The 20707-nt window shown below is 41.4% G+C and overlaps 1 protein-coding gene across 1 annotated transcript in view; it reads right to left on the bottom strand.

The window, feature by feature from the left end:
• Positions 1–20707, bottom strand: part of GABRA5 (gamma-aminobutyric acid type A receptor alpha5 subunit) — a 115262-nt gene that overhangs the window by 15032 nt on the left and 79523 nt on the right. Inside the window, exon 10 of the mRNA XM_026845944.1 lies at positions 13196–13278. Within this exon, the coding sequence (XP_026701745.1) occupies positions 13196–13278 (83 nt within the window). The remainder of the gene's footprint in view (positions 1–13195; positions 13279–20707) is intronic.

Here is a 20707-nt window from a genome sequence, read left to right as displayed (position 1 = left end):
GTTTTCATTTGTGAATGAAACAGTGTGAGCAGTGCAGCATCCTCCCACACATTCAAAAAGCAGACCACAAGCAGGGAGGCTTCTCCTGCCATTGCCTCCACCACAGGGCAGTGGTGGCATTTGTGGCTACTGACAGACACTCTCCATTCTCACCTTTCTTTCTTCTCCCTATTGGAATAAACTCCACGAAGGGGGAGGAAGTAAAAAAAAAAAAATCTTCATAAGTCTCCATAAGTCAAATAAACCTAAATGTGAAAGGCTGAGTCCAAATTTTGAGCCCATGGGACCCAGATGTATTTCTAGGAACGATTTTTTGGAGCTATGAACCATGAAAAAAAATCACCACTGATGTCTGCCAGTAAGTTTTCATAACTGCATGGCAGGGCATAACATAATTTAGGAAAAAGGAATCCCTCTCCAAAAGACCCCCCAAACTCTTTGACAGACCTCACAGGAAGCCACAAAAGCAGTACCTGCATAATTAAGTGAAGGCAACCTGTGAAACGTGGGATCTGTGTGTATGGGCACCCACCCTGCATGCTTGAGTTTCACGTTTATCCGCAAACCATGGCTGGAACTTTTCCTTCAGAATTATGCTAGTCAGAGGCTGAATTAACTTAAAGAGATACTGTAGAAAGGTGACTTCTGGCTTGTTTTCTATTTTATTCATTACAATTGTGCAATTACATTCTTAGCCTTTATCACCATGATACTTAGTACATGCCACAGGATAATTACCCTACCTAATCTTGAGAGTATTGCTAATCCACATCAAAGCCTGTTGATTGTGAAAGATGTACATAAATTGTCAGCTTTTTCAGAAGCTCTAAATACAATCTCAATACACATACAAATATCTATATTTCTATAATATCTATCCATTAAGGTTTTTGACTCACTTAGAGGCTGTTAGCCAACTCAACAGAGATCTAAGCCATCACGTACCAGCTTGAATTCTAAGGGTCAGGCTGGGTTTCTTGTAGTTTGTGCATGAATACTTTTTAACCCATTACAAAGCATCTGTCAGCGGTTGCGCCCATGCAACTGAGACCAGATTTGAGATCTGTAATTGGAATTTCCCATTAAACTGAGCTGATGAGAATGAATTGATGTACAAATAAGATCACTCTATAGGAAGAACTAGGGTAAAAGCAATCTAGTAAAAATGTAATTTTTAATATAAAAATAACAAGACATAGTACTAAATATGCATGGACTGGGTCTAGGGGGAAATAGATTTTTATAACAGAAGTTATTAAAGTAAAATAGCAATTTAAACACTAAGAGAAATGTATTCACATATTCAGTGATTATGAGCCTGAAATGAAGACTTTGCCATAGTGTGATGGATTCTGCTGTTCTTGGGAGAATTTGAAGGGCATGGAAATTACTTTAGGGACCTGAAAACATCAGAATTAAGACCGATCATTTAAACTGGTGTGAGCTTACAGCATATGAGTAAAACCATGCATGATTTTAAATATGTGCCACAGATAAGAAGTGTAAAATGTGTAATTACACACGATTACAAATTCCTATCACACAGATTCACAGAACGGTTGGGGCTGGAGGGCACCTTTCGAGCACAGCACTGGCTGTGAAATGGGCAGTAGGAATTTCAGCCTTTGATAACACAGACAGTATTTTATATGTTTTCCCGACACAAGTTTTATTTGATCTTGTTGTCACATTCCGCAGGGAATAGAATAGGATGTTCTGAAAAATGTGCCAGACAGGGCTCAAGAGACTTCATTATAAGCAACACTAATATACTATACAAAAATATAAAGCCCTAAGTTAGATCAAAATTACTGTTTCAGAATGTAATTTATAAGTCACCTCAGAAAAAGGTGGGAATAGGAATGTGATAGACTGTCTATGCTTGGAAATGAAATGGAAGCACAGACTGTAGCCACAAGGCGGTGAGACATACAGAACTCAAGATGCGTGTGAAATTTATTTTGAGACACATAGTTTTGTAAAAGTCATTTTCTTTGGCTTTTCAAAGCAAGTGACAGGTGGAAGGTCCTGCTTAATTTTAGAAGTTTCAGTTTATAGGGGAAAACTCTAAACATGACCCAACTTACAGCTCAAAAATGTAAAGCAAAGGAAAAAATCTCAAACCCTTATGATTCTGCCTGAAAGCAACTTTGTGATTTTGGGGATGTGATTCATGGTTAGCACAGGCAAGGCTGGTGACTGCTTTAGTACAATAACTTGACTATTGGCAAGCTGGTATGCAAAATCACAGTCATACCAATGATTAATGTAACATGAATACTAAGGAACAGTTGTCCTGATAATTCAGTTAGACATAATACCTTCACAGGATGCTATTGGTCCATTTAAGAAGAGCCTTGAGCTAGGAGCTATGCAGAGTAATACAGAATGTCTCTCAAGGATGATTGTGGAGACAGCATAGCAATTTGGGCAATGCCCCCTAAAGAGGTGGGCATATTTACCACCACCCAGGCAGTATCACTGGTGACACCATTAGCTCTTCCCTGCCCCATCCTGCTCACCCATGTGGCTACAGAGGAGCAATCAGAGCGTTGCATCTATTCCCCAAGCACTTGGCTTGCAACTGGGACTGGCTTATTGCTGTGCAATCTGACAACATAGGCACCTGGATTAAAAACCAGGCATGGCACATCCAATTCAGTGGTGCATCCTGGGACAGCAGGTTCTCAGGCACTACACAGAAAAAAAAAAAAATCCCAGCAAAGAAAAACTTTTCCCATAGGGCAGCCCAGAGCACCTCAAATGGCAACAGAAATGCAGGTGTATACAACTATCCCATCGTTGTGGGATACCTGCCATGAAATGACTGAAAGGGTGACTAATTAGGGTCTGCTGTGGAGTAGCATCCAGGTGCTCCAAGGCAGCACCAGATCATCTTCCCAAATTCCCTGCTCCCATCTGAGAGCTGATGTTAGGGAGCAGGTGGTGTCTTCCTTCATTCACCTCTTACCCTTTCTTCCTTTCATTGCAGTCAGTATTTATAATACATCTTCTTGCTTTATTTTCAGATTTAGTGGTAGCTGTCTCAATCAAAAACCAATATGAGAATTGATTTTACACCACATTCAGTGGTGGCTACACAGTTGGTTTTTATATGGAATGGGTCAAAATGTGGTATTCCAGCCCCAGATGCTTTCTTTTTTTCTATTATGGCCAGTATAAATACCTGCTGCAAGAGGACTAGAGCAACAGAGCTCTAGATTCAAAATATCCTGGGACCTTCCTGACCCTATGTTGGTCTTCGTAGGCCAGGCATATGGTGATTCCAAATCAGTCATCCAGTTTGAGCGCTGTACTAACATTTAATGAACTTTGAATTTGTAATCACCATATTAGGCATCTATATTAACTGCTTCATTAGAAAAAACAGCATGGTCATGAGAAAGATGCTAGAGATTTAATTTACATTTTTGCAAAGCAAACAAAAGTATCCTCCAAAGTGTGACTGACACCATTACTCACTTTGCATAGTACCTTACTCTCTAAGCAGTCCTGACTGCAGTGGTCCACCCATTTTGCCAGTTGCTTCTTATCCACTCTCAAGGAGCATCACTGAAGGGTTTTTTGATAAATGCTGAGTGAATTTTAGAAAATACTCCATTTGATCATGTTGTGGAGGCTGCCTTCACAAACATGGTATTTTTGGCCACAACTAACATCACAGAACGAAACCATGACCTCATTGTAATCAACAGACGTTCTTCCCACCCACCTGTGTGGCACCAGGAACTCACCCATCATAGCTGGCCTATCTGCTGAGTTTACCCTTCAAAGCATCCTCATTTATAAATCAGTATGACCTGAAACCAGCTAAGAGTGATTTGGACTACTTGCAGAACTAAATATATACCTTTGCTTCTGAAGCCAGTCCCTTAATGAAGACATTTACAAATCTCAGAAGTACTGCTACATTAATAACACTGTGTGAATGTGTAATCAAGAGGTATATAGAGATAGCAGGCTGAAATATTATTATTCAAACACTTTAATACTGGTCTGAGATGGCAATCTCAAACTTACTCCCTACACCAGCAGTGCAGTCATATAAAACTCAGAAACTGGATTATAGACTCCTGCCATGGGACACAGTGCAGCCCCATATATAAGAGAAGGGGAGAAAACCTCCTGAGGCCATCGGTTCAAACTGCCCAACCTCAGTGATGGATAAAAGGATCCCCTCTGAAGTGAGCTGTTGCTTACCAAAGGCACTGCCATTTCACCTGCTGTCTGCCACAGCACTCAGGCCCATGTCTTCTTTTTGGGAACCTGCCCCTTCTAGTCACAAAGGCCCAAAGGTACTCATGGTCTCCACTTCCCTAGGCATAAGTAAAATATCTCCTTATCTACAGCCATCAGCTGACCTATTTTAGTCATCTGCTTTAGGATGAGATTAACCTGAGCCTAAAAATATCTACTCTCCCCTGACTATGAGAGGGTGAGAGCAATCATCTCAGCTGTATATATTTACTCTGCAGAAATATAAATTTAGGAGGGAGGAATCCCAGTTTTGCTGACAGATTTATTGCTGGGATACTTTCAGTGAAATGGCTAGCTCCTACACAAGCTAGCTGTGAGGAGACTTTTGGTGGATATGATAGGGAACACAGAAAAAACAGACTGCCTTTCAGGCTTTCCTTCTTTGTTTCTTCATGGGGGATAATGGAAAACAACTGTTTCCTTTGAAGAAGTTTGCTGAGCTGGGACTGCGGCAGTGCTAGATCACAGCTCGGGCTAACTTGGCTCTCTGTGTAAGGGAGTAGGCTAAAGCAGGATGCAGCAATTTAGAGGGAGAACTCCCTGGCCACCAGAGACTGAGGTGTCATGAAAGAGCTGTCAGACTGGAAACTGAAATCCAAGTTTCAGCTTCCTTCCTCTCCAAAAAACCCTAGGCAAGTCATTTTGTCATTAATGTACTGCAGTAGCACTGGGAGGCTCTAATTGAACCTAGGGACCCATAACGACAGAGGCAATAAAAGCAGGTAATGAACCACTCTATCTTTGCTCAGAAGAGGCTGTAATTGCTCTTTGCCTCCTTTATTCCCACCTGCAAAATGCAGGCAGCAAAGACCTACCAACCTCACATCAGCATCATGAGAATGATTTCAGAAATGTTTATAAAATGCTTATGAGCCATGGAAACAGCCCCCTTAGAAAATAACAGCCATTAAAAACCTGGCTTGTAAAGCAGTGGAGCAGTATTTACCCATTTGTCCCATTTACAAATAATATCCCATTTACCAGTGGCTTAAACCCATGATCCATGGCTGGCAATCATAAGCGCTCACTGCTTTTTGGGGCATTACAGGCCCAGCAAAGTCTTTGCAGGTTTGCACCTAAGGGTCATTTGAAAGCTTAAGCGCACAGTCTCTGCATGTTGTTTGCTACTGCTGACAACTCAAATTGAATCACTGTTTTCCTGTAATCAGGTAGTTCTGCAGCCTTTAAATTTAGGCTGAAATCTCCAGAATGGGAAATGCACTCTGATGTTTGCACCATCCGCAAAGCACCTGGATCTCCATGCCACTCTGCACAATCATGTCTAGATCTCTCTCAATCGAGAGAAGAAAACCCCACTGCTGAGTACCTGCACACCAACCTCTTCCCCTGTCCAAACTTTTGTTTCCTTGAGCTCAAAAACGCCACCGGTTGAGCTTTTCCCCCCCCAAAAAAGCTGATGTACGTGGGCCGCATCTTGATGAGAAGGTTGTTCCCCAGGCAGGCGTCACACAGGCTTTCAGCGGTGGCCGCTCCAGGGGCTCTCTGCACCTGCTACAAAAGCTGCTGCCGGTGCCCCTGGGAAACACTCCTTGCTGAGACAAAACAGGGTTTCGTTAAGGGTGATCCTGCCTGCGCGTCTGCTCCAGGATGGTAGGGAGCCAAGCCCTCAGCCCCTGCACATCGGCAGAGTTTAGAGCCTGGGGTTAGTGCTGACTGCGAGATGGATGGGGAACACACCAGCTTTTTAGGATCATGTGGCAAATACGCCATGCGAGCAACTGTTCTTTCTGACCTCCCTTTTTCACTCTGTTATGAACCTGAGGGGGAAAAAATCACTGGCTTCTAAACAGGGACTGATCAGAAGAAAGAAGTGTCTCTAGACGGTAGCAAATGCCACATTTTTAATGTATTTTTAAAATTATCTCACTGCAAACAGTAACCACCTATATGTGGCAAAGCCTTTGAAAAGTTAATTGACAACAGCAACTGCAAACACTTGAAGAGGATAGGAGCACAGTTTCTCCAGCCTTTTCTGGAAAGTCCTGAATGTATGTCATTGTAATGAATGAAGAAAAACTGATCTGGTAATTTTAGGGAGCTTTTAGAAAGGGCCTTTTTCCCTTTTTGTCACTCTAAAAGGTATCGCTTCATTGGGAAACCTACCAGATGAGTGAGAAGTTAGGGTCGTGTTCATTTGCAAGTTCTGATGCAGACTGGGGTCCCATAACAAGAGCTGCTGCAGAAACCCGCATCACACAGTCCAGGCCCAGAACCCTACATTTTAATTTCTAAGTAGATTCCTGTTAAGAAAGCTTCTTAGATCTCTGAATTACTTGAATATTACAGTATTTTCTTTTACACACCATGCTTCCTGGATCTCCTGCCCTTTGGGAGCTCCAGGCTGTGTTGGCACCACCCTGGCTGTGGGTCTCAATGCAAGGATGAAGCTGCTGACAGCAGTGACTGCCCGAAATGCACTAAAAAATTGACTGATGAGGTGTCTATATTGCTATACATGTATATCTGAAATGAGACAGGCTATGTTGCACCACTTGTGAGAAGGCTTAAGTATCTCTTGATACAACCCACTTCACTCAATGCAGGGGAAACAGCACAGCTCATACAAGATGCCTGGGGAAATGGTAAAGTTTGCTCTATACTGAAAAGCCCTCCTGACTGTTTTATTAAGATCCTGTGAAAAATGGGACTTCCAGGAGAAATATCTAAAATCGTACCTAGGAGAGATACAAAAGCTCACCACTACCATACTGACACCTAACTAATCTACAGTGGTGACTGTTTCTTCTGAACAAAGTACAACAGAAATACGGATTTCTGAGCTAGCAGTGTAGAGAAAAATGGATTTCTATGTTATTCTGACCAGAGTACAATACACTTACCTACATCTGAGCTAGTATTGCAGAAAAACAGTAACTTCTAAAATATGATTCATCTCATCCTTAGGCAGGTATCAAAAATAGTTCTAATGAAGCTCACTACAGAAGTACTTACTTCCTGTCAATGGCCATAGAAGGGAGTCTAGACAACTAACTGTGACATATTTGTCTATCCAAAATTGTCACAGATCTATCCTGCCCATTTTCCAAGGCTTTGCTTTCAATGCAAGGCTTTGATATGGGCCAAACCACTGTGCTCATTCTGCAACAGAGCATTTCCACGTCCCAGAACAGGTAAGAGCCACAGCAGATCTGGGGGAATCTAGTGAAGCCTGTGGCTCTAGTGAATCCCTATGATTTGTGAGTGTGTTTCAGTCAGGAGTCTGTGTATTAAGGACTTCTAAACTAAAAGATTTAGTTTTTTTAAACAATACAGCCCCACGATTAGTCACGTGTCCACAATTTCAAGGAAAATAGAGGCAAATAACAGCAATACCATTAGGTGGTCTCCATTTCCTCCACTCATTCTAAGTGTTGTACAGAAAATTCGTTCAGGCTAGATACCTATGCTTTACTAGCTGAACGTAAGTAAAATTACATCCCTGGTTCAAGCTAGTTGAATAGACTGCCTGTCTGATGTTGCCACAACCATCTCTTTCAGTGTGTCTGGAGACCTAGCTTCTAAACAGCTAAAAGTTAGGGGAGAAGAATTCCAACCAAAGTGGTGGTTGGTAACTGGGCAGGATGAGGGAGCAGAAAAATTTATCAAATGTTTTAAAAATACTCAGTCATTCAATGTCCATTGAAATGAAGGTGTCTAAGGAAGCAGTGATGAAATTTAGGAAAATATAAGAGAAGACATTACACGAGCAAGCAGCACGTCTCCCTTGACTTCAAGTAAAGCTTCCACACACTGCATAAAGGCCAAACCTATTACTTCTATATTAGCTGGCTTTTGCCTTAAATTGCAAAATCACAACACAGTCGTGAACTTGGCCACTCAGCATTTCACAGAGGACCTCCCTGGCTCTCTCCATGTGCCCTTTTGAAAAGAAGGCACTAACACTTCCCAGCAGAGTCAACAAGCCATGCTGCTTGTCTCCACTCTCAGGAATGGACTCAGGAGCCTCTTCGGGCCAGCTGACAGAGATGAGTAACAGAATAGCTGCTCTGCCTCTACACATAAGACTGCAGTTCTAGCTCTCCCTGAAAGGAACCCAGGAAAAGCTACCAAAGAGCCATTTCCCCTTTTCAAAGTCTCCTACAATTAGCATTTGTGTTTATTTATTATTCTTTTAATTATATTCTTATACAAGACTTTTACTCACAGGTTTTGAGAGGCTGAATGCATTCTTTATCACATTTTACTAAACCAGAATTAAAGTCTGTTTAGAGGGACCCTGTTTTGAAATTCTCCTTTCACACCTGCAGTTCTCCTGCAGCTTCACGTGCAGGTGCTAATGGAGGGAAGCACAAAATCAAGAAACGCCCTGTAGGTGCCTTCACTTCAGCGAAGTGATGTTTCCTTATAATGCCTTCTCAGCATTATAGGGAAACGTCACCATCAGGGGAATTTTTTAAATATTTTTTTAGAGAAATTTCTCATTGGCTGAAGGTGCAAGGATAGTTTGTGAACAGTGAGTGCCTTAATGTTAAGTGTTGCAATAAAATCCTGGGACACTGGTGAAGTTACTGTCTACCCATTACTCTGACTTCACCAGACTTCTTGGAGGAAAATAATTTGAGTATGCCTCCTGCTACAGAAATAGCCAGTGCACTTTCCTTTATCAAAGACCACAGCAGACACCATGACTCAGTTTGAGCTGTTAAAAAGGAATAGGCACATAAACTCTGTTAACTGCTTTTTCAGATGCTACTAATTGTCCCCAGTGCTGTTTTCTCACAAACAGTTAGCAAGCTCTCATTTTGATCGACAGTGATCAACCTTCATCATCATCATGGCCAACTTAAATTTATCAGGAATAAACGCCAGGCCTGTTTTTCCTCTGCTCATGAGCTAGGGGATCTCATTATTTACAGAATATTCATTAGACTCTCTACTTACTCTAAAAATAGTAGGGTTTTTTTGCTGCTGAGTGACTAGTGGGCAGCAGCTTCATGCATTCATTCTATTCCGCAATACAAGATCTGATAACTACATGTACTCAGACACTGTGCCTTCAAGAGACAGTTGCCATAAACAGACTCCACCTTACAGTTTATGACATTGCCAAAGCACTGGTTAATGTTCACTAATAGCAATTAACTAATTCATTTTCAGGGCAACCCCATGAGCTAGGTAAAACTGATATAATTTAACGCATGAGTAAAATGAGATTTAGGAGTTAAGTCAGTTGCCTGGGCAGAGGCCTTCATGGTCTAGTGCATTAGACATCTGTCTCTCCAACCAAAGAAGTTGAGTCTAATCCTTTTTCTGACATTGATTTGCTGTATGGCCTTACTGAAAGTCAATTAACTTCTCTGTCTCAGCTGCCCTAGAGATAATGATGCTTACCTACCCGGTGATACATGGGTGTTTGGAAACAGTACTAAATGAAACTTTTAATGTACTCTTAAGGCCTATCGGTGGAAGAGGTGAAACATTAAAGCTTCTTAGCTTTAATATCCTTGTTGTCTTACCTAATTCCTCCTCCCCACACCACAAATAGCTTGGGGGTAAGGAGGAATTTCTTAGGCTAAGATGCTGTTATCGAAACTGTGGCTGGCATCAAGAATTTTCATCAGATCCTGTTTGACCAGAAAATCTATTGACAGTACAGGTCAACACTAGAATTGCAGCAGGAAGTTTATTTTAAACTTGGCCATGGAAGAAACCAGCATCCTTCCCATGATAGACTGAACAGACTGCCACAGCCATCCTGAGTGAGCACCCCTGATTCAAAGGGCACAGAGCCTGTTTGCAGACACCCGAGAGCCTGCACTCATGCACCATTCCCAGTTTCCCTGAGATTCCGTAAGTGAGATTTCTGTATGGAAATTTCTACACATCACCTTATCTTTAACAGGAATGCATGTCCGGAGGGGTAGTACCCACATACATGCACCTCCTGGAGCAGACCCACCTGATCTTGCTATCTCTGAGCACTGGGGCACTGTATTTAAGAGGGGAACAACTAAAACCGGCTCTCAGTTCATTAGAAGCCTACCTTGAACTTCTGTCCTCTTGCCAGCATAGCTTTTCATGACATGCCATACTACATTAAGACGCATTACTTCTGTAGTTGGTGTTTGAACTGCCTGGCAGGTATCTAGGCTGGTGGTGTGTACATGTAACTTTATATCCATCTTCCTGCATTCGACCTTGCTTTTAATTATTTTTGAAAAATATTCTATTGCTACACATAAAGCTGCCTAGGCCCATACAATCTCCCCACAACTCTGATATAGCAAGAAACCAGTCAAACGGGACATAAGAAGTCAACATTTACCTTTATTTCTGTGAGACTAACATTCCTTCTCTTTAATACTGAAGGAAATGTCAGGGCTTTTTCCCTTTTTCTTGCTGAATTATACCAAGTGCAGTTAATGCTCATGCAGCCAGAAGAATAATAACCTGCTCCTGCCTCAGATGTGGCACCAATCACTTCTTGGCATCCTTTCTGCTGACAATCCACCCGTGCACCAGCTGCTTTGTTTTGCTGCCTTGTTCTCTCCACCCTCTGACCAGTGAGCACCCTCCCAGCTCTACTGATAATGTGTTTAACATTTACTTTGATGCTATTCCTTGAGGCTTTTCAAAATCCTTCTTGGAAAGAAGACCATTTAAAAGAAACCCTTTGGGGAAAGAAAGGGAGAAAAGCTAAAGCACAAAGGGCATGCTCTTGTATGTAATATACCCCTGTAGGCTTTGTCTTGCTGCAAGCCTGAAGATGACTTAATGCAAATCCATACTGCTGTAAATAGAGAATAAATATTGTATTCTCCTAAAATACATTTGGGCTAATTCAATAAACCCCGACTTATTAGCTGGTACTTGTGAAAACATCTGCATATTAAATTCCAATAAATTACTAATTATCAGTACTACAGATATTCCTAAGGCTGAACGATTGTCTATAGCTTCTCCCTATATATTTACTTACTGCAGAGGCTCCTGGTGTGGACTAGCACAGGCTAAATGGCTCCATGACTATACACTGTGCAAAAACTTAAAGGTGACTTGTAGTAGCTTACAAAATATACTCTAGGATTGTACCAAGAATCACAAATTAAACCCGTATTCAGCCCTCGCATGTCTAAAATACAACTGTCCAGTGTTGATTTTTCCTAGGGTTAAAATTACCTGTGTGCTAATAGGTGATTAATATGTAACACAATTGGCATAAGCAGAACATATAATTGCATTCAGACAGATTGCTGGGTATTCTTCAATGCTATTGAGCACTGTACTGCACTTGCATGTTTGGGTTTTGGTGGGGTTTTTTTGTTTTCCTATATGGAGGCTTAGAACCTGTACCTTACTGCACCCGATCTACTAAATGCACTGAAGCATCCATTTAACTTTGAGCTTCAGATCTCTGCTGCATGAGTCTTTTTGTTTAAATATGTATCTTTTAGTTTTATATGACATATTTTGCAAGATTTCATAAAACTACCCAACATCCCAGTTCTATAGCCTGCACTAGAGACCAACAGGTGTGACGTCAACTTTATCTATCAATACAACAAAGAATATGTAATACCAGAAAGGACACCTTATTTTTCTTTTTCATCTTAATTCTTTCCAATACCTTTTGTTTAACCCTATATACAAATAATGACAGTTTCCTCTAGAGATGTTTGCCCATTTTTAAGTTTGGAATGAAATGGATGGTTTGCACGTCATTTTTTAAGTTGAAAGTAAAGGTGTACGGACCTTCAGAAGTATATTGGCTTTGCTGTAAATGAATGGTGCTGAAGTAAATGGAGACACTTGAACCTGCAGTGACCTTGTAAAATACTGGTGGCTATTCAGATGAAAATGTCTCTATCTGGATTGGAAGAGGGAAGGGAAATCAGTTCATCTTAGATTTGGTAATTTGGTAATTGTTACTATAAGCAGTGTTTTTACCTCTTAGTATGATCACAAGAAAACAATGCATAGCCAGTATTAAACCAGGGCAGATACAGATGATAAAGGCAAAGCTTAATCTTGCTAGGATTAGTGACTCTAAATTGATATGACTGTAAAAACATTGAAAAATGCTGAAGTTAGGCAGCTTCAGGGACTAGCAAAATGCCTTGCCTGGTAATTTTCAAAAGTCTTTAGAGACGGTGATTGCACCCGGAACCTCTGATTTGATTACTGAAATAAAAAATGTCTACTCTAGTAGTCTCATCTGTACTTATAATTAAGAGCTTTGCATTTAAATATAACCATCTGATCCCCTGAGGTTATTTTTAAAGGTAGCTTCTGGCAAGGCAGCAGTGTGGTGGATTAGAGACTTGGAATTGAGGAAAAATCATTCAGCATACAGTTTAGAATAATGTGAGCATATATACAAATACATGTGTGTACATCATGTAACAAGATACAGGACTGGATTTATTAAAGCCAAATGGAAAGCTATTTCCTCTTTTAATATTCTACATCTCTTTTAATAAATGTGATGTAGATATTGCACTGCAGTATGATTCACATAAATACCACAACAGCACATCAATCTGATCTGTCCAATGAAAGCTGGTTTTCTACAAATGTAAAACCAAGTTATCAACTTCGCTGTCTGCATCTACCTCCTTCTAACAGTGGCTGCTACACTTGGTGTGGATATTTAAGACGTATCACCCATCAGCTCACCATTTATCACAGAACATGCAAGCATGAGCTGAAAAGCAGCAGTGACAGATAAAGGACACTCATGGAAAACAAGCAGTAGGGTAGCAGCATGGGTGGCAGATTGGGGGTGCTAATGAGCAGTGTTAAAAGGGGAGTTGAGGGGTGTGTGTGGGTGGGTGTGTGTGTGTGTGTGTGTGAACAATCCATACAAGACATGCCTGAATGTGAAAAGCCAGATAACAATGGATTTTTCCAGTTCTTATTTCTGAAGGGAACTTACAGCTTCCAAATTTTAATGGGCAAGCATGTGCATCCATGGGGAAATCTTCAAGCTGCATGGGACATTCAGCAGAGATGGTCAATCTGTGGGGGAGTAAAAAGAAAATACATCATTTTTGGTTTTGGTTCCTTCCCTTTAGGCCTCTCACCACACATGAGTGCTGACACGAGTAAGCTTTTCCTGAAGGCTCCTCACTCCTGCTGAAATCACAGGAACCCCCTGTTGAACTGAATGTGAGATAAGCCAGGTGGACTACTGTGTGTGCATGCTATAGGCCTTATCAAGTAATGCTGAGACACATGAAAAAATTTTATTTATTTAAGATGTTCCAGTAAGATCATTCCTTCTTATCAGTATATGAAGGAACTGCTGTGCTGGAGCTTCTGCCATGCACCTTATACTTACCTGCTTTCTGTACATACTGCAACTAGACTAGGAATTTGACTCCTGAGTATGGCACTGTTACAGACATAAAGAAGCACTGACTTTACATATAGAAGTATCTAATACATAAAGATTTATAAAAGTATATAAATATTTATAGCTATATATAAGGTCATTGACATATATTTCTTTATATAGCACTACAGTCAGTTTCTGTGGAAATCGCATGGTATTAGGGCAGTCCATTTCAGTTCAACATACTGTGAATTACTTAGGCACCTTGTCAGGAAAAAAAAAACAGGGCCATTTTCCCTAGTGTCTTGCCTGGGGAAGCAATTCTATCCTGGACTGCCCTGCCACTATGTGGAAATTCTTGAGCTACAGTGAACATAAGGGTAGGGAAAGAAAAATTTTTATGAAAAAATAGACATATCACATGGATGTTCTGTACGATTGACAAATCAAGCTGAACACAAATAAGTCTGATGTAAATTTCTGAGCAGTGCAATATCAATTATATTGATACCAAATATATCAAGAGAGCCAAAGCTTACTTCTCTAGGTGCACACAGCACAGCACAATGTGAATCTGGTTTGATTATGCCATTTTGATATTTGCCTAATACAGATGGTTTGCTCAGGATAGTGAGGATGCAAATCTCATTTTACATTATGAATACCCTTATGGCTTTCTCATTTTATGCTGCTATTGCACCTCAGAGGCAACAGACCAGAGACACCCAAAGCCTCACAGACTGCACGATGCTGGAGTGATGCAGGGCTCTGATGGAGGTTCCTTACCAAACTGCTGCCTGGGGGGGCAAAAGTCTGCAAAGAAAACCACAACACCCTATTATCACAATGCAAAAGTACCATTTTCTACCACAACAGCTGCACGTAGCCATACTCCCCAGCCATATATACTCACTGCTTCATATGAGCACACCAAAGTGAGTATTCTTGCAACAAGAACTATCCAAAGGGATCATAAAGTGTAACAATCTGTCCATGTACAGATGGCACAACGTTCAGCCAGTCCAACTCAATACAACACAATGATGCGTTGCCAGGGCACTCCAGCTATATGGACAATAAATTGGGGGAAACAGTTCCACTTGCTGCCAAAGCAGAGAAATTCTGCAGCATTACCAATATCTGAAAATGGCAAAATAAGCACAAAGAAATGCAATAGTATTGTTGGCTGGAGATCATACCATGAGGATGAGCTGGGAAACGGAGGGGAAAAGGCAAACTGCAAACAGTAAGAGAAAATGTAAAGATGATAGACCCTAATAAAGCAAAAGAAAAAACATCCAGTTCAGAACAGAGATAACGTATCATCTGGTAAGAACAGACAGGGAGTCTACAATATCGAAAATAAATTACTAAGGTCTGAGATACCTGCCCTTAGGAAAAACTCTTCTTGGACTTTATTTTTGTAAAAAGAATTGTAAAATCACTAAAATACGGAGTTGTCTGCAGTGGAGACTGCCCTTGGGCATCAAAGTCAGTAAAACCAGTCACTGAGAGCACTACGTGGATGAATTGAACAAGCTGGTTCTAGTGGCGACCTGCCTAGAACTTGCAACCTTTTCATAAAAATCACTCTGATGGGTACCTGAAAGCAAGGCTGCTATCCCTCCAATGCATTGTTATATTTTCTGTACTAAGTATTGAAAATTTAATTTTCTTGATAAATTCAGAGACCTTGCTCCGAGTGCCACAAGAAAGCTGGTGTGTTTTACTGCAATCCATCACCTGTCTCTTTGTCTACCAACAGTTCAAGTATGTTGTTTCAAAGGCTGCAGCTTGACAACATTTTAATTCACATACTTGTCATCTGTAGACAACAAAGGAGGGGATCTGTATATCCATCTTACCAAGACAGCAGCTGTGGAATCAGAAAGTGAAGGAAGATTTGATGCAAATTATGAATAAGACCTTCTGTTTCATCTGATTGTTCTATGAACTGTATCCTGCTGCCTGTATCTCTGGCAATAATCTTTGTGTGTAATGAGGAAGTCTGTAGACATTCCTCAGCTGTAAATGTGGAAGAGAATATGAGGTGCACAGAGACTGTGACCTAGTGGAATTTCATTAAGTCCCTCCAGAAATTATTTTTGCCTGTCTTAAATGAAAGGGTAGCACATAAGGCTGGGAGAGCAGAAGTCACAAAGACACTGGTGGTGCCCCTTTGAACTTCTCATCCAGCAAAAGGCAGATATCCCTTAGAAGGAAGATGCATGGTGCAGTCTTCTGGGTCTAGCCCAGGGGTAGGGAGAACCAAGCTTCACAGCTGCAAATGTGCTTGGGTACAGCCTTTCCTTTCATTAACATAAACTCTTTGGACAAAGAACTTCCTTTTACTTGTTTTCAATGATATCTGCATGCTTCTTTTCCTGTGCCTCTATCCTAGAGCCACTCTTAGTCTGGCCATCGTGAACAAACTAGCTATACCTATTTGTTACATGCTATTCTTCAAAAGTATGTAGCTGAGCCTCCTAGGTAATTTTAAAATGCTCAGTGAACACTCTCCTAGCTATTTCTTACAAAGTGTGCATTACTAGAGGCTTGTGAAGCTTCTTGTAATGGGCAACGCAACAGAAAACTGTGGGTTCTGATACACTGCATAAATGTCACCACCATCAATTCTGCTGAGCGCTTTGTGCCCAACAGGAGCTGTTTTTCATTACTGTGTGAGGGCCTGAAAAACAGTCACTAAATTGACTCCTGGTTCAAAGAGACTGGATTTTCTACTGCATACAGAAAAAATCCTGAAAAAAAAAAAAAAAAAAAAAAGCAGCACGGCAGCCATCTCTTGCACTCTGGGGCCTGGAAGCATGGGTCACTGTGTACAGATTTGCTCCTAGGTGCAGAGCACAAACTATTTATTCAGATCATAGATCCAGGAGTCACAAAAAACTTGGTATCTGGTCCTTCAAATATGCACACTTTGGCTTTTAACATTGTCTTAAAGCTTAGGTACCCTTTGCATACCCTAGTTTACACAGCTGATTATACCAAAATTACTCCCAGTTTGCATTTATTGAAAGAAGAGAAAGGCAGCCTTGGCATGCATATATGAAACAGCCTTTGCCTAATCCTTTTAATATGATCACTCCAGAACGATCTTGCTGTGCTCACCACAGCACAGTTATCTGAGCTAGAGACAGTCTCCAAACCAGGATTTTTTCTGTTCACAGCACAAGCAGCGCTCAAACTACAGTTCTTTCCAACAGAAGCACTTAAAAGCTTCCCTCCTCCATCATCATTCTGTCTTAATAAAAGCCCTATGGGATTAGTTTCACTCAAACAGACTTTTTGACAAGATTATAAGTGGCTGTTAAAGGTCCTTCACAGGACGAAACTCTGATTTTATTGAAGTTAATGGTAAAATTCTCCCTGCCTTCAATGGGGCCAGTATTCACCCAAAAGATGTAAAAATACCTGGTTACAGCTGCTGATTTATTATTAACAGAAAATTTTCACTTTCATAATGCTCCAAATACTTACACTGCTATCCAAACGTTAATCAACCAACACAACACTACAGCATACCTTAGAACTATCTGGGAAAAAAAAAGTTAGGTATACAAGTTATTTCGCTTATCATCCATAATTGTACATGACATTTTCATCAAAGCTTCATTATGTATAGCCTTTACCTTAAGAACATAAAATGATTACTGATATTCATAGACACATAAGCAAATACCTAGCTAAGAAAAGCACAACAATCCAAGCAGCAAACCTTCTTCACTCCACAAGAGTCACCTTCAACCATTTCCACTGGAGAATTAAGTAAGATGATGCTTTCAGGAGGCTGTTGCTTTTTAACAGGGAGGAGAAGGAATTATTAAAGTCAAGGATGTAGTGAGGAAAAAAATGCAGATGTTTGGGAGCCAGATACCTGCATCAAGTGTGCTTCAAGAAGAGCACAAGACACTGTCCCCAAGAGCCTGGTTTAGGCACTGCAGGGACCTCCCCACTGTTCCCATGACATCCCTCAACGAAAGGAGCATCTGCTTCTGTTTATGGGAAAAGATAGGGGAGACTGAGCAAAGCTATCACGTCTCTGCTACCCTGCAAGTGCTGAAAACACTTTCTGGAGTATTATCTGCAGCTGCCAGGCAGGAGGTGAGGGCAGTCACCTGCCCAGGGCACCAACAGACAGCCACAGAAACTTGCTTTTTCTTATCAGCTACTAGCTTTAGTGTGCAAACAAATTAAACCAGAGAGCTTTAGAAGAAGAGAGGAGCAGAAAGGCAGAGTCACCAGTGGCTTTTGGAGAAGTTAGCTCAAGATAAATGTTGAATAAGAGTTACTGATGAAGGGGACACAAGGAAAGTTTTGTTAGCTCTGAGGTATTGTGGCCAGACAGATGCAAAGTTCTTCTGCCTGCTTGCCCTAATCCCCAAACCAGCTCCACCTTCTCAGTTGCTTATTTCTGTGCACTGATTAAAGGGACCATTTTAATGCTGTGCTTTGGCCCTACCTGTGCTGGCAACCTGTACTTGCTGCAGAGCTGAGGCCAGAATGGGTGCAGAAGAGCCAAAGCACCCTTCCCAGCACGAGGCCAGCCATCACCATTTTCCTTTAAAAAGGCAAAATGTTTGCTTGAAACTCATCTTGAACCTATCTCAACATCTCCCCAACATGCCAAAAAAGAATTAAGTGGATCCAGCCTTACCCAAACCATACCCCATCCCAAGGGACTGTCTGCCTCCCTGCAAAGGGAGACTTCAGGGTCAGGTCAGGCCTTTCTCAGGAGACAGCTCCAGGAGGAGCCTTCCTGGGTACCTGCTCCAACAGGACCTCAGCAGAACAATTTGAGCCCTTGTGTCACCTCCAGTGTGCACTCTCGCACACTCATGTGGCTAAGAGAAAAATGGAGACCTGATAGCTTGGGTTGGTTTTTTTTCAAACTGTGAACACACACACACACACACACACACACACATATGTGTAAAGACCTGTCTTGGTTCTGAAGCACTTCCCATAGAGTCCTAACAAACCCTGTTGATGGTGGTGATAGTGTGGTTACCTAACATGGCACAGTAGTGTTAGGATGTGAATATACAATCAGCCGTGCTATCAACAGCTGTAAGAGTCACCCTGAAACCCACCCCTGGCTGGGTGACTGCAGCCTGACTCAGGGGGAGAGAAGTGATTATTCTTGGTAACTCAAACACTGCCTTGCTTGTGAGTCTCCATCACAAGCAAGGATGGATAAGAGGCCAAAATACAGACTAAGAACCTTGTTCTGCACCTCTATATGGGATGTGGAAGCAGCTCACCACTGCATCTTATTTATAATGCTAGTTTTACACTCATTTCCTTGGAATCCACCATACAAAGTGAACACAGAACAGAAAATAAAGCTAAGAGGTGGAGTGAGGTGGTCTGCAGAAATTTCTGTTTTAGTCCATTTTTCCTTCATAACCAGTCTGCCAAGTATACTGCCCTTTCCCAATCTTCCTATGATGCCGAGATGTGTTATCTTTATATGACACTGAAATGTGCTTTGAAAATGCAACAGGGAAGGGACTATGGAAGACTAAGAGCTCCAGCTACTGACGTTTTTGTGAGCTGTAAATATGTAATTCAGACACATGGTATACTTGACAGCAAAACTCTCATTTTAAGCAAACCAAATCCTTAGCACAGCTTAATGCTAAAGTGAGAAAACAAGACTTTAATTGCCTACATTAACTGCGTAGAAGACTAGGTTATCCTGAGATGATCTGGGGTGGACAGGACTGATCTCAAAAGCTGTGCCACTGTATGAATGCCCTCCCTGCATGTGGAGTACCTTGGCATACCCAGAGCACACTCTTAGACAGGGGCAAGAGGTATGTTCATCTCCTAGACACAGGAAGAACATAGAAAGGCAGTGAAATAACCAATAGGACATTTAAATTATCTGATCTTTGATAGGGATTTGGGGGGTTATAGAAAGAATCACATTTCCAGCTCCTGGTAAAAGTTTATAAAAGAAGTAATACCTTTCATCCTGTGGTATTTTTCTAATGGATGGAGCACTGAGTTTATGCTTATCCATCCTAGCCACACAAAGTGTCTGATGATGTCCATAAGCAAGGTAAAATTTGCTGGAGGAAGCTCTGTTTTTTATCGACTAACTGGTGCAGTAAAAAATTCAAGCTTTTTGGCAGTCAACTCCTTTAGGTTTTCTGCCGACAAACCTTACTTTCCTAAAGAAACTTTAGACCAATATGGCTATGCAGCTATGAATGCTATAGCACAGTGTCACACCAATCTACTTGATAGTTTCACTTAAAAACCTCTCCAAGCTTTCTCTCCTTGCCAGTCCCTTACCCATGATGAACTCTCCTTGACACTCTATGAGGAAGGCCTTCAAATCTCTCCCCTGCAGTACCTTCTATTTTTACTGAATTCTTGAATTAAAACCCAAAAATCTAGCTAGTACTAGCAATGCTGAGAAGCTGATGCAGTTGTTGATGCAGGTAAAGTGTGAAACAGTATCTCAACCAGCCCACATTTCATTATGCCATGCCATGCATTTCCCCAAGTCTGAAAATGCTATACGTTTTCACTGTGATCTCCTCATCAGCATAGTCCTTTGGTGGCATGTTCAACTAACTGCAATTAGTACAAAGTAAAAAGTACAATTGTTCTTAAAGTGTTGTGTAAGACTGAACTATGAGCTTCTTTTTGGCTCTCGAGAGAGGCCAGTTCCAGCTACTGGCAGAATCAGCCAGTGACAGCAATGCCCAGTGCCACCTGACAACCTTTATATTTGTATGGACAGGCACAAAACTGCATGCAGTATTTGCTACAGGTAAAAATGAGTTGGATTTAGAAAGTAATACGGGGCAGGGGGGCCAGATGGGCAGTACCAGCTCATTTGGGCTCTCTCATATCCAGACTGGGATGCACAAACATGGGAAGGTAGGCAGGAGGGATTATGACCTGGCAACTCTAAATACAGAACTGAATTCCTTGGTTATTTTCCACAGTTCAGATGAACAATCTACAGCTCCAAATAATCTCACCACAGTTTCCTTTCAGCCACTCACACTTAACACCAACCTCTTCTTATTCACCTCAGATTTCTCTGTTCACCTCCCAAGTCACCTCTCATCAGGA

This window comes from Athene cunicularia (genome assembly GCF_003259725.1).
Source record: "Athene cunicularia isolate RWA chromosome 1 unlocalized genomic scaffold, athCun1 chr1_part1, whole genome shotgun sequence".
Classification (NCBI taxonomy): Eukaryota; Metazoa; Chordata; class Aves; order Strigiformes; family Strigidae; genus Athene; species Athene cunicularia.
Note: the sequence above shows the minus strand (reverse complement) of the source record. Positions and strands in the feature narration are given on the sequence as shown.